The sequence below is a fragment of the Schistocerca piceifrons genome, chromosome 11 (assembly GCF_021461385.2).
Source record: "Schistocerca piceifrons isolate TAMUIC-IGC-003096 chromosome 11, iqSchPice1.1, whole genome shotgun sequence".
In the NCBI taxonomy this organism is placed as follows: Eukaryota; Metazoa; Arthropoda; class Insecta; order Orthoptera; family Acrididae; genus Schistocerca; species Schistocerca piceifrons.
The window spans coordinates 129,514,166-129,529,894 of NC_060148.1; the positions used below are offsets into that span (position 1 = coordinate 129,514,166).

At 39.0% G+C, this 15,729-nt stretch overlaps 1 protein-coding gene across 3 annotated transcripts in view; it reads left to right on the forward strand.

Moving 5' to 3' along the window:
* Positions 1-11,859, forward strand: part of LOC124719957 (zinc finger protein 724-like) — an 86,760-nt gene extending 74,901 nt beyond the window's left edge. For all 3 annotated transcript variants that reach the window (XM_047245170.1, XM_047245168.1, XM_047245169.1), the window contains one exon: positions 8,310-11,859. In XM_047245170.1, the coding sequence (XP_047101126.1) occupies positions 8,310-9,576 (1,267 nt within the window). In that variant the 3' untranslated portion in view covers positions 9,577-11,859. The remainder of the gene's footprint in view (positions 1-8,309) is intronic.
* Positions 11,860-15,729: the final 3,870 nt, after the last annotated feature.

The window sequence follows — 15,729 nt, forward strand, 5'->3', positions numbered from 1 at the left end:
CTTTCACAGCATCAAATTCAACATTTACTCAGTGATGTCTATTTTGTTTTGATTACTATGCCAAGGCAGCCCTTGAAAGTTGCATTACTAATCTCATCTGCAAAGCGAGGCATCCATTTCTTTTTTTAGGAGCTATTAATGGCAGTAATGTGTAATAGAATTCCAGCACGCCCTGTGGTCAGAATGCAGAAAACTTGGTCGTTACAAAAGCTGTCTCTTCTGAATACAAGTAGTAGCATTTGCTTCAGCAAGGTAACACATTCTGCAACTAATCTCTTATCTTGCTTCGTAGTGGTTGCCAGCTCCTCTCAGGGGCTTGTTCTTTGTAACACAAAAGGAAGTCATTGGGGTGGAAACCATGTAGAATAAATTGGGCAATGTTTTACCATCTGAAAATTTTCAAAATTGCTTACAGCATCTCAGACAAGGAATATCATTGAGTAGACTAACCACACTGCTGGTACACTCCTATTGTGGATCTAAGTATTTCAGTCCATAGCAGGCATTTTTGTACAGCTTGGTGACAATTCCAATGGTGATTATGTACAGGGAACATCAAACTGTTGCAGATTAAGAGAACATTTGTATCCTGAACATTACCCCCCCAGAACAACTTTTCAGAAATATATTTTGTTTTCCATTGTTTACCGAGCTCAGTGAAGATACGAGAAACAGAGTGTGATTTATTACTGTCATAATAGCTCACCAAAGCTATTATAGCAGCAGGGATGACATAAACACTAGAGAGTGTAGTTCAGTGGTGAAAACTGTACCATGAAAAACGTAGATATTCCTTTTTATTTTCAGTGAGTACTAATTGGTACAGCACTTACAGACCTAATATGCAAGCATTTGCTATATGTTCTTGTGTAGTGTGGAGTCTGTATTCCCAAAAGTCAAATAAATTCCATCACCCCATGAAATGGGCTCTTTTTAATTAAAAGCTGACTGACTAGAGATCTTTGTACTTTATGCTAGGAAGCAATCTGATTTCCTCTCCTGAAACCAGAGAAGGACTGTACGTTTCACAAGAGCTGTGATAATGTGGCCCTCGGTAGCTGTGAGCAGCATTAAATAAAAAGTTTTCTGAGCAAGTGGCTTACTAGGCTGTAGAATCCAAGAAACTATTTACTGACTTCCTGCCGTGATTCAAAAGGTATCACTCCACCCTGAACAATCCAGCTGCTGGAATACACTGACTTCCACTCCATTCCTCTTTGTAGTTGTACTTGGAGGACTCTTACATGGACAGTCATCACCTTGCTGCTGTAGATGTGAAAGTATGAGGTGTTCTAGGCCACCTCTAACATGAGTCCACAGAATACAAGAACCAGACAGATACAATATTATGCATTAGCTTTGTGACTGAGGAGTTCTTCTTAAAGAATAATTTGTTATGTATATTCTTGGCAATGAATACTATTAACTAATGTGTTGCTTAACTGCAAGTATTTTGATTAATCACATAGAAAATGTATTTGTCCAAACACTTATACTAAATAATTATGTACACTGTTCAGTATACAAATCCCATTAAAGTGAAAGTTCCTCTTAGAGGTCACTTAAATTTTCTCTTTGTTGCAAACTGTTTGCATGAAAGAGAAATGAGACAGAGTAGGGGGGGGGGGGGGGGTGATTTTGAGAGGGAGGGACACACACACTCACAGAGGTCAACATCCTATTCATCACTATACATAAAGAAAATAATGACCTCTCTTTTAACTTGAGCAGAAAAACCCACATCAACATATGTAGGGTGTGCACAATTAAAATTCCAGTTTCAAAGCACTGTAGAAAGAGAACTACTACTCAGAACGACGCCAAATTTGAGCAGCATATTATTGATGCAGGGGCAAAGGCAAAGGAACAAAAAGTTAACGAAAATTTTACCAGTACACGGAACTGCACGCATCTTAACATAAATTGGGTCAGCTACAAATGACATGAGTCACAATACGATGGCTATGATTTGAGATGCACATTACACCATCTGTACTGTCAATTGTACAGGACTGCACAAGTTTGGTAGTCAGTAGTTGTGACACTGTTAGTTAGGTAAGCTCATGCATCAAGACAAGATCCTACCACATTGGATGGGAAAAAATCAGTTTTTAATTGTCCCGAGGCCAAAAACTGCATAAAAAGCAAAAGGACATCGGTTTCTAGTTTAGGGACTGGTAGACATACTCAATATGCTGTCCACCATTTTCTGTGACAAGTTGAAATCGAGAAGCAGCTTGTTCCAAGTCAGTGTGTTTTGGGGGTCACATTCAGAACACATTGCACTGTGGGTGCCTTAGATTCAGATACGTTCTTTCAGATAACCCCAGAGCCAGAAGTCGCACTGGAATTTTAATTGTGCGCACCCTACATATGTTGATGTGGGTTTTTCTGCTGAAGTGATCTGGACAGCCAGGCTGTTGGAGAAATGATAGATAATAATTCTAGCTTTTTCAAAATGCGTTGGCAGAAGTGTGATCTTGCATAAAAATAAACCCACACACACATTCAGAATGTTGAAGTGATGTTGATGCACAAATGATTCCCAAAGCATTTACCAGGAAAAGTACAGATAACAGGGCCCACACTACTCACCTCCTCCAGAAAATGTGGCCCTACAATTAATGATGCTTGCTGTCAACCTGCACCACACAGTTAACATTTTCATAATGAGTTGGTACTGTTTGATGTGTGTGCAGATTTTCCATTTGCTATATTCAGCATACTGCAACATGTCCTTGGATATGGAAGCCAACTTCAGAATGTTCCATGGAAGAAATTCTGCAGTGAGCTTTTGTCATGCTGGCAGGCCAGCAGGAAGTAACTCCTAAATATGGACGATTTTGCATGGATAATACTGCAGGATTTTATACAGTTATTTGTGCACCGTGCTCGCAGGCATGTTCAGCATTCAGGAAATTCCTCATGTGTTACGCGTTGCACACCACCACCACCCCTTGACCCCACCTGGAGTGTGGACACACCTTCAGCAGATGTTTGTTCAGCTGGTTTCCTTTCTCTGCTGCACTGTACGTCAGAAGAACTTGTCTCTTAGAATTTTGCAATTGTATTCTCCAGACTCTTAGCAGAAATCAGACCATTGCTTTTTTATACCCTTGAGTGCATGGAACCTCAAGGTTACTGATGCACTTTATCAGCAGAGTACGATCCTTCATGGAGGCAGTCATGTCAGGGGTCTTAGACACAAACTTACAAATAAGTGTCTGTTGGCATGAATATTGTGATGCTTATGGTACCATCTGTTGGACAGATTTTAGTAAGTGTCTTTTGTGTCCCATGGTGTTTCCCTGTGTCAATAATATGCTGTTCAAATTTGATGTCATGAATAGAGGGTCTCTTGTTGTAGCATTTTGAAACTGGAACTTTAATTGTGGAAACCTGTACAACTGAATTACTCTGTCTGACATTGACATTAGCAAGTAGGCATATACCACCCAAAACCTAACCTCTCCCTCAGTAAAAATGGATATCAAAATGAGATATTGTGGATGAACAACAAAGACATATTAACACTGCAGAGTCTGACTACCAAAAGTAAATCACAGCTATAAAAGGAAGCCGGCCATTGTGGCCGAGCGGTTCTAGGCACTTCAGTTTGGAACCACGAGACCGCTACGGTCGCAGGTTCGAATCCTGCCTCAGTTATGGATCTGTGTGATGTCCTTAGGTTAGTTAGGTTTAAATAGTTCTAAGTTCTAGGGGACTGATGACCTCAGATATTAAGTCCCATTGTGCTCAGAGCCATTTGAACCTACAAAAGAAAACAGAACCCTAGTCTGAACAGCTTATAGTAATAACATGTACCATATTTACTCGAATCTAAGCAGCACCTGAAAAATGAGACTCAAAATAAAGGAAAAAAAATTTCCCGAATCTAAGCCGTACCTGTAATTTTAGACTCGAAATTCAAGGGGAGAGAAAAGTTTTAGGCCGCACCTCCAAATCGAAACGAAGTTGGTCCATTGTAATATGAGACACAATTTAGGTCGAATGAATGACTATACAGCTACAGTAGTTTGGTTTGAGTTGTAAGCATAGCAGTTAAGCTTTACTAGGTAGCCATTGCTATGTGTCAGGCGCTCTGTCCGTATTTATTCGGGTACCCTTCCTTTTTCATGTGCTTCGTCTGGTTTGAATCGATTGCTTAGTTTGCTTCGATCTGATAATTGCCGTTTTCTTTGTTATAGGTGTTTACGTCACTCTTAAGCTGAAAATGCATTACTGTACTGTGTCATGCATTGTTTGTCGCATTCTGATAGTGCGTGTTTACGGCCTGTCGCGGCTCGTGGCATGGCTTACTTTTGTGCGCGCTACTGCCGCTTACAAAAAAAAAAGAGAGGAATCGTCTCATTAGCGAAACAATGGCAAGAGACTGCTATTTGTTGTTACTTACACTGCTGCTTTCTATGATAATGATCAACAAGAACTAAATAATAGACTGCGTATGATAGAACATGTTCTGAACGAGAGTTAGGTGAAAATTTTTCTCCGTTTGAAAATCTTTGCGGCCGCTGCTTTAGTACATCAAATTCTGCACAGAAATTAGTCATCTTAGGTTTAAAAATCTAGTCAGTTGCCGTGCTTCATTTTTTACTGTATCAGTATTAGGCATAAGCATAATACGAATATAAACATGGCTCGATACGTATATTCTTCCGCGTTTGCTGTTGTCTCACTCTAGTTTCGTAGTTTATTAGGCAGACGGGATTTAAATGAGATAGCAGCAAACATGAAAAATACGTGGCAAAATGTTTATATTCGTATTATTCTTATGGTGAAGAGAATACTGCATGTGATTCACATTTCATCAGGTTCCTATTAGTAACCATCTCTTCTCAGAGGTAGGAAAAAATTGAGAACGTAGAGTTGGCCATATTGACAAACATCCCAAACAGTCTTGCCAGTCAGATTTTCGTAGCACATTGAAATTCTGCTACATTCGAAGATGAACAATACGGAATTTGTATTTACTTCGTTGGATAATGTATGAAAATGCAGTGGTCGAAACTCAGGGTGGAGAGAAAAAAAAAGCTCGTCTTGCACCCTTTTTTTTTTTTTTTACTGGCGCAGAGGTTTTGGCACCAGTATTTATCTTTGTGCCTACAAAGCTTGACTGTGTAGCGCTACATATATTCGACGGCAGAAGTTAGTTGTGGCAGCACCTACCAACATTTTTCAGAACTTCCGCTTGCTTTGCACTCGTTTCTAAGACGCAGCCGGTTTTTTGGATTACAAGAACCGAAAAAAAAGTGCGGCTTAGATTCGAGTAAATATGGTAAATCACTAATAGAAGAGCATCAATCGCTCATAGCAATGCAGAAAAAAATGTTACGCAGTTCTTAAGCAGTCAAGTTAACACAGTTTTAAGTACCACAAGCAAGAGACCACCTCTTCATCAATTTCAGAATGAACGAAACACTACACATGCATATCTTGAAAACAAAAATTTCAACAGGTAAATTAAGAGAGGAATATTTGTCCATACAACACCAGAGCTGTGATGTAGAGAAAATTGGAAATATGTATAAAAAACACTTTCTATTTACCAGATACTGTGCCGAACAAAACTATACATTCACACCAAAACGCAAACAAGTCAGAAGCAACAACCAGAAAAGGAAAACACACACACACACACACACACACACACACACACACACACACACACACACACTCACAAGTTTCATGCCCCTACATGACGCACATATTGGGATACTGAAAGATGTCACCTTTCGATTCTGCTGTAGTGGGTAACTGTAGATGTAATGACTGGACCCAGACACCACATGGGTAGCCCAGCGAATAGCTTCCATTAATGGCCTTCGGTATGGTATTATAGCTTCCACTGTGTGTGATCTGGAGACCTAGCCTTTAACATCTGTACCTGAATCAGTTGAGGGTCTTCTTGCATCCCAGGTGATCTGCTGTTGGGGATTCAAAAAAAATATTTTAAAATGCCTGATTGTAAGTGTATTGTTCAGCTTACTATTGTTTCCACCCTGCCAAACATTCTTGTGGTCTTCAGTCTGAATAGGGTTTGATATAGCTCTCCATGATACTTTATCTGGTGGAAGGCTGTTTATCTTTAGATAATTACTACAATCTACAGTCATTTGAACCTTCTTACTGTATTCTGCTCTTTCTGTATAACTTGTACCTCTGTACTTTCCTCCAATACTAATCCATGATTCCTTGGTGCTTCACAATGTGTCCTGTCAGCAGATTATTTATTTATTTATTTTTCGTGACGTTAGGTCACAAATTTATTTTCTCCTCAATTCTATTCATTATTTCCTCTAATCTTCAGCATTCTTCTGTAGCACAACACATAAAAGGATTCTATTCGTTTTACATCTGAACTGTCAGTTCCCATGTTTCACTCTCATACAAGGCTATGCTCCAAGCAAATAGCTTCAGAAGACACTTCCTAACACATTAAATTTATATAATTTGTTAATAAATGACTTTCTTTCTAAAATATATTTTTTGCCACTGCTGGTCTGCATTTTATGCCCTCTCTACTTCAGTCATAATCAATTATTTTGCTGTCCAAATAGCAAAACTCATCTTTTACTTTAAGAATCTCATTTCATAATATAATTTCTTCAACATTGTCCAGTTTAATTGGACTACATTCAGTTATCCTTGTTTTGCTTTTGTTGATGCTCATCTTATAGTTTTCCTTCAAGACACTGTCCATTCCATTCAACTGCTCTTTCATGTCCTTTACTGTGTCTGACAGTATTATCATACAACTGGGTTATTTTTCTCCAAAGGTCTCACTAATTTTCTTATAGGTGATATCTATCTTCTCTATAGTTATAAATGCTTCTATAGGCTTGCATTTATCGTCTAACCATTCCTGCTTAGCCATTTTACACTTTTGGTCAACATCATTTTCTACACATCTGTAATCCATTTTGTGTGTTTCTTTTGCTGCATTTTAATGTTTTCTGGTTTCATCAATTAAATTCAGTATCCAAGGATTCTACCAGATCTTGTCTTTCTACCTATTTTATCTTCTACTGCCTCAAAGCTACCCATTCATCTAATTCTTTTCTTCTGTTTCAGTCAATCTCTGCATAATGCTTCCTTTGAAACTCTCAACAACCTCTGCTTCTTTCTGCATATCGAAATCCTATGGCCATGTTGGCTGACCAGGCCAGTCAGTCATCCAGACTGTCGCCCCTGCAACTACTGGAAAGGTTGCGGACACACTTCAAGAACCATGTTTCTCTGACCTCTCCACAGATTTCCTCTGTTGTGGCTACACAGATATTATACCTGTCTGTATTGTTGGGGGCCACTAGCTATCCTGTCTCGGAAAGGTCTGTGGTGTATTGGAGGGGTGCATGTGTGTACCATGCATCATTTGCATGTATACAGGGTTTTACATCTGTTTCAGAGCCAATGTCTCTCTCTCTCTCTCTCTCTCTCTCTCTCTCTCTCTCTCTCTCTCTCTCTCCCTCCCTCCCTCCCCCCCCCCCTCCCTCCCTCTGTGTGTGTGTGTGTGTGTGTGTGTGTGTGTGTGTGTGTTTGAAATTAATTAATTAATTAATTCCTCAGCATATTTGTTTGTTTTTATTTATTGAACTGAAATTGTTCCCTGTTTACGTACAGTCATTATCCACGCGATTGGAGCCATACTAGATGGCCAATAAAAATGCTGCAGCTTGCCCTTGTTTTTGATTTACATGAAATCAAATAACAAACTTTGCTGTTTTACTCAATGAAATAAACTTATCAATGACTGTTTTACCTAAAGCTAAAAATGTTTTTCAAATCAAAGGAAAAGCCAACTGCAAAGTGTTATTTTATCATTATTTTAAAATCATTATTTGCTCTACTTTCCTGGTTCTTTTTGTGTCCTAGTATTAGTTGTACTTAAAAAGTCTTATAGAATGAACTAGACACTGTTCACTTGTGAGATGAATGTTAAAGAAGTAAGAATCTAATTATACATATTCAGTATTTCTCTTACATAAATCTGAAATGTCTCAGCCTTCATTTTTGGAACATATTGAAGTGCAATGAAAATAAATAGATATGAACCAGTAGCTTGCAGTACCATATGTTAAACAAAATCACACCCTTTTAAATTAAAATATATACTAAAATGTAGCAACCTGAATCAGTAGTAAATAATGTTGTTGTTGTTGATATTTGTCTGATCATTTTCCTTAGAAATGTGTTAAACCTTAGCATCTATTTGCATTACTTAAGTCTTATGACGACTCTGGATTTGGAGGACATGTCACCAATGTTTTTATGTTCTTCTCGTTCTTCAGGTTGGTTCATAGTATGGGTGAGAGCTGTGGCATTTCATTCGAAGAAACTGTTCATGAAGGAGTAATCCATGACAAACTGGAGAGAGGTGCAGAGGACACAGTACCTGTCTACTTACGTGGTACCCATACTCAGGGATTGACTTTGCAAGAGGATAGCTCATTCAGCACCAGACACAATTGTAGTTTAAGTGAAATCGAATTGCATGAATTTAGTTGCAGTTTCTGCTTACAGATATTTCCTTCAAAATACAGGCTTATAATGCATATCTTCACCCACATTGATGGTGTAAAGCCACCTATATTTGTTTGTAGGTCATGTGGGGAGGTATTTTCCAGTAAATCTAGCTTGAACAAACATTTGAAAGGGAGTGGAGGAGATGAAGCCTTATCTGCTGGCAATAGAGAGATATTTGACACCTGTGATGAGGATGAAAACATTATCTTGGAAGATGGTAAAGCAGTTTCTGTAACAGAACAAACTGAGAAGCAGTTTTCACACAAAGGAACTTTGAAAACTTCAAAGAATTCCATGAAGGACATATGTGATACACACAGTATAACACATGTTGCAGAGAGACAAGACAAAAGTGATAGTTATGGAACTTTATGTACAGCAGATAATGCCAGTACTGATGCTGCTGTAGTTACTGTAAAGAGACCCCACAAATGTGATATCTGTGGCAAATCTTTCTTTGAATTGTGTAATCTGAAGACACATTCGTTGATTCACACTGGAGAGAGACCACACAGATGCGATATTTGTGGCAAATCTTTTATTCAGTTAGGTCATCTCAACAGTCATTCATTAATACATTCTGGAAAGAAACCACACAAATGTGACATTTGTGACAAATCTTTTATTGAGTTGCGCTATCTGAAGGGGCATTCTTTGGTTCACACTGGCAAGAGACTATACAAATGTGATATTTGTGGCAAATCTTTTACACGCTTGCATAATCTCAAGAGGCATGAATTACTACACGCTGGATATAGGCCTCATAAATGTGATATTTGTGGTAAATGTTTTGCTCAGTTGGATACTCTCAAGAGCCATACATTAATGCACTCTGGAGAGAGACCCCACAAATGTGACATTTGTGGTAAAACTTTTACTGAGTTGCGTTGGCTCAAGAGGCACGCAACGATTCACTCAGGAAAAAGACCACACAAATGCAAAATTTGTGGCAAGTCTTTTACTCAGTTGGCTCATCTTAAGAGCCATTTACTAATACACACTGGCAAGAGACGTAAGGCATATGCTACCTAAGGCAAAGAACTTGCCCTTGCTGGTGCCCTCAAGGTCCACATGATAATACATATTGGAGGAAGACATTGACACCTGTGAAAAGCCTTAACATGTCAGGATTTTGAAGATACATGCAGTAATATGCACTAGAAAGAAGTCACAGAGAATGTGACAGATCAATTTGTTTAGCTAGACATTTCACGAAGTTGCAGTACTAAAAATGAGAAACCAATCACCCTATGTGGATTCTGTGATTGATACTCCTATGTCCCTATTGCACTTCAGAAGTTCATCATTGTAGAGAAATTGCTTACCTACATTAGTAATTGAACATATCATGCAGTATTCATCACTCCACATAGTTGAAGGAAATGTAATGGTTTGTCAGTTATCATTCTAAAGATGGGATGTCAAGACTCATATTAGGCATAGAGCAGGAAAAAAGAAGTTCACGGCATATCCTTCGCTCAGGTAGTTAACACTCGGGCATACTTACACAACAGTAGTGCTGTGTATGTAATGTTGTCTACATATGTGTACTTATTCTGCTGATCCTCTGTTATGAAATATCTGGTAATGGCAAATATATACTAATGAGCCAGAACTAGATCATGGGATTAATAGTGTGTTGGCCCACCCTTGGAACACTTTGCAGCAGTCATTCTGCATGGTCTGATTTCCAGAGCTATGTTGTGCCAGATGTGTATACATAGATCACTCAGTTCCCAAATTGTAGGCCAACTGGTTTGTGAGCACAGAACTAATGCCAAGTTAGCTTCCCAGATGTGTCCCACTAGGTTTGTATCAGGTAAATTGGGCGGCCAAGACGTCAGTATGAGTTGTTGGCACAATTGGCATTGTGACATGAACAATTATCATGGAAGATGCTAGCATTGTAGGGTCAGCCATCAAGCATGAGGGCTGTAGGTTGCTGCAGTTGCTGCAGTAATGGTCATGTAGTCCACAGACACCATTGTCCTTCAGTTACCATTGTCCTTCAGTTACCACCATTTGTCCCCTAGCAGCCCAAGTGAATGCCCCCCATTACATAATATTTCATGCATTGACTGTGTCTCTGGGGTGGTGCACATTTTGAGCAGGTATTGATATGCATGATGACTTATTTGGACAGTACTATTGACCAGCTGTAACAAGTAAAATCACTTATGTGTCCAGGTGACATTTTCATTGGGCTGTGATGCAATCCCAATAATCTTGTGCTCACTGCAGTCATAATTGTCAATGTTGTTGGATCAAAATGGGAACATACAGTGTTCGTATGCTGTGGCACTGTTGTCACCTGCTAGTGTCACTGTTTCTGTTGTTTTAGAGAGAGGATCAGCTTCTTACCTTCACATTCTGCAAAAAGACATGGATTTCTTAATCTTTGTCACCAGTCTGTGGTTTCAATGCCCTTGAACAACTTTCCATGGATGCTCACAAAACTAGCACACAAACAGCCAACCAGTTTTGTTGCTTTTCAGATGCTCATTCCCAGGCAATAGGCCCTAACAATCTGCCCTTCATCAGAGGTCGTTGTTGTAGTGGTCTTCAGTCCAAACATTGGTTTGATGCAGCTCTCCACACTACTCTATCCTGTGTAGTCTTCCTCATCTCTGAATAACTATTTCAATTTACATCCTTCTGGATCTGCCTAGTGTATTCATCTATTGCTTCCACTCTATGATTTTTACTGCTCCACCTGCCTCATTACTAAACTGATTATCCCTTGATATCTCTGAATGTGTCCTATCACCAATATTTTCTTCTAGTCAGTTTCTACCACAAATTTTATTTCTGTCCAATTCTATTCATTACCTCCACATTAGTTACTTTATCTGGTCATCTAATCTTCAACATTATTCTGTAGCACTACATTTTGAAAGCATCTATTTGCTTTTTGTCTAAGCTGTTTTACATCCGCACAAAAGCTTTTAGAAAAGACTTCCTAATGCTTAACTCTGTATCTCATGTTAACAAATTTCTCCTCTGCAGGAACACTTTCCTTGCCATTGCCAGTCTACATTTTATGTCCCCTCTACTTTGGCCATCATCAGTTATTTTGCTGCTCAAATAGCAAACGTCCATCTCCCACTTGTCTCGTTTCCTAATCTAATTCCTGGAGCATCATCTGATTTAATTCAACTTCATTCAGTTATCCTTGTTTTGTCCAGTCCATTCAGCTGTTCCTCCAAGTCCTTTGCTGTCTCTGACAGGATTACAATGTCACTTGCCAACCTAAAAGCTTTTATTTCTTTTCCCTGGACTTTAATTCGAACTACAAATTTTCTTTGGTTTCCTTTACTGCTTGCTCAATGTACAGATAGAATAAGATTAGGGATAGGCTACAACCATGTCTCACTCCCTCTCAACAGCTGCTTCCCTTTTATGCCTGTTGATTATTCTAACTGCCATGTGGTTTCTGTACAAGTTGTAACCAGCCGTTTGCTCCCTGTATTTTACTCCTGCTACCTCCAAAATTCCAGTCAACACTGTCTAAACCTTTTTGTCAGTCTGCAAATGCTATATACATAGGTTTGCCTTTCCTTAACCAATCTTCTAAGCTGAAGTCATAGGGTCAGTATTCCCTTGAGTGTTTCTACATTTCTCTGGAATCCAAACTGATCTTTCCCAAGGTCAGCTTATACCAGTTTTTCCATGCTTCTGTAAAGAATTTGTGATTGTATTTTGCAACCATGACCTATAAAATTATAGTTTGCTAATATTCACACCTGCTGTGTTTGGAATTGGATTTATTACATTTACCTATAAGGTATGAGTGTATTTCATAGTCTCATACATCTTACTTACCAGATGGAAGAGGTTTGTCATTGGCTACCAATAGTTCTGACAGAATGTCATCTACTCCCAAGGCTGTGTTTTGACCCCTGTCTTTCAGTGCTGAAATTCTTCTTGCAGTATCATATCTCCTATGTGATGTTCATCTATGCCCTCTTCCATTTCTATAATATTTCCTTAAAGTTCATCACAGTATGCTCCTGCCTTTCAGCTCTCCCTTCTTTGCTTAGTACTCGATTTCTATCTGAGCTTTTGATATTTATACGGCTGCTTTTATTTTCTCCAAAGGCTTCTTGAATTTTCCTGTATGTAGTATCTATATTTCCCCTAGTGATTCATATGAATCCTTGTACAGGGTGACACACGGGAAATGGACGGTGTTGAATTGCGTAGTACTGAGGGCGTGGTGGTAGGAGGTGGTCATGGTGGGATAATTCTGATCCACACAAGACGTCATTTCATGTACTCAGTCACTATGGAGCAGTGGGGCTTGCAACATCGAGTGTTTGTCTATGACAGTTTCGTGAAAAGTGGTGAGTCTATTATTACTACGCTGCGATTGTTTCGTGCGCAGTTTAAAGTTTGTCAACATGGAGCTGTTCCGAGCCGTAACACAATCCTCAGATAGGTGGAAAACTTCAGATCAACTGGAAACATACTGGATAAGAAGCATCCTGGTCCGAGACGCAGAGTAACGACACCAGAAAATGTTGAAAGGGTAAGGCAAGCAGCAGTCAGAAGCCCAGGACGGTCAGCTTGATGTCATGCTAGTGAGTTACGAATCAGCCGTGAATCGGTTAGACGAATTTTGCATAAAAAAATTAATATTCCATCCCTACAAAATGCTCATTGTCCAACAACTTCAGGAAACTGATTTTGCTGTACGAGAAGACTTCACTTACAGAATGAAAGTGATTTTGGGATCGAATGAAAATGAAATTTTATTGATGAGCAATGAAGCTCATTTTCATTTAAACAGGACCATGAATAACCAAAAACTATGTTACTGGGCTCCAGAGCATTCACACCTTATCCACCATCATCCTCTACACTCAGAAAAAGTAACAGTCTGGTGTGCTCTTGGCTCTGTTGGCATTATTGCACCTTATTTTATTTTATTTTATTTTTTAAGAGAATGGGGTCACAGTTATTGTTAAATCAATTTGTCACGTTCGTATTCTTGAAACCAGAACTAAGAAGATGACGAATCCCTGTAAAACACATTTGGTTCCAGCAGGATGGGGCAACATCGCGCACTGCAAGCACTTCAGTGACAGTTGTTGAACGCATGTTTCCTGGCCAGATTGTCTCACGTTTTGGCAATGTTCCTTGGCCTCCCAGGTCTGCCAGCTTGTCAGTATGTGACTTAGGAACTGTGTCTATAACCTAAACCTCAAAATTTGGACGAGTTGATGAATGCAATCATTCAAGAAATTGCTGCCATCCCTGCAGAGATTTTAGTCCATGTGATGGAGGATTTTGAGAAGGGAAATGATGGACATCACCTTCACAACATTATTTTTCACAAATAACTTTGTGAACTAAAATGGCAAATATTGACATTTGATTTTGTGTAAATAAACATGCATTAATTTTAAAGCTGGCTGAGTATTATTTCATTTCCTGTGTGCCACCCTGTCTCTGTCCTCTAGCCATTCCAACATAGCAGTTTGGCACTTGGTGTCAACCTCGTTTTTTAGGTGTTTGTATTCCCTTTTACCTGCTTCATTTCCTTCATTTTCGTATTTTCCCCTTTCATCAGTTGCATTCAATGTCTTGTGTTATTCAAAGATGTTGACTAGGCCTTGTCTTTTTATATATTTAATCCTCTGCTGCCTTCACTATTTCATCTCTCAAAGCTACCCTTTTGTGTTCTACTATATTCATTTCTCCTGTTCTGGAGAGTTGTTTTGTAATACTCCCTCTGAAATTCCCAACAACCTCTAGCTCATCCAACTTATCTAGGTTCCATCCCCTTAATTTCCCACCTTTTTGCAATTTCTTCAGTTTTAATCTACAGTTCATAACCAACAAATTGTATTCCGAGTCCACATCTACTCATGAAAATATCTCTTAGCTTAAAATCTGGTTCCAAAGTCTCTGTCTTACCATCACATAACCATTGTTAAACCTTCTGGTGTCTCCTGGTCTCTTCCACAGATACACTCATCTTTCATAATTTGTAAACCAAGTGTAAGTCCCTAGAACGCCAGTTTTATTTCTCCTGATGACATCCTTTTGAGAAGTCCACTCTGAGATATAAGTGGAGGACTATTTTATCCCCAGAATATTTTACCCAAGAGATGCCATCGTCATTTTAACCACAGAACTGCATAGCCTCAGAAAAATTAAAATGTACAGCGGTAGGTTCCAGCACAGCAAGGCCTGTTTGGCTGATGTTAGATCAATCTGTCTTAGAGACTATTGCCCCTGCAACTACTGAAAAGGCAGATGCCCCTCTTCAGGAACCACACCTTCGTCTGGCCTTTTAACAGATAATCCTTTGTTGTGGTTGCTCCTACAGTATGACCACCCCACCAATAATAAGGCGGGGGGGGGGGGGGTTTAGAACTGCTTGCATCAGTGAAATTACACGTCTGTGGCCTGTATTTTGTAGAATGATTATCCATCCATTCGTTTTAGGCTTTGCTTATGTACAATCCTTACTTTGTCGTTTGAGCACCGCTGCCAGGTGGCATTCAGTCTCCATGTGGGCAGTAGTCATAGTGTATTTGCTTGTCAGTGTATCTTCGTAAAGGAGTGTCAGCCAATAAAATATATAACAAATTTATCAAGCTTAGTTGCGCCTTATACCAATTCATTACTGCACATTAGAGAGCATATATTTATTGAGATATGCTTTCTATATATTATATAGCTCTGTACATGATTTGGGGTTGATGAACATTAGTGTTATGCATGGAAATTCTAATTTATTTGTTCCATGTTTAGTACTTCATAACCTCTGCACAAAAATAATGGGATGGACAACTGCATCATATAAGGTTAAGTTTAAGTCACCAGTTGCTTCTGTAAAACATGAGGACACTATTTGAAAGAAACCTAAGTGTGATTACTAAGGGCCTGAATTTTACCCTTCAATGGGCACACATGTGGCAGTTTCCCTCAAGATATAGTTTTCTTTTATTATCAAAGATAGCATTATAGTTGGGTGCCCATCCAAATACTTGTTTGTTATTCACAACAGATACTGTCACTCTACATTTGTACAAGTATTGTTGTTCGGAAAATGAGTATTGTGGTTGCGGTGTGTTTCCAGCTATGTGCCTTGTGATGTGTTTTCTATACTTGTTTTCTTTCACTTCAAAGCTATCTTTCCTTTATTCTAGTATGTACCGAATATTAGAATCTAAC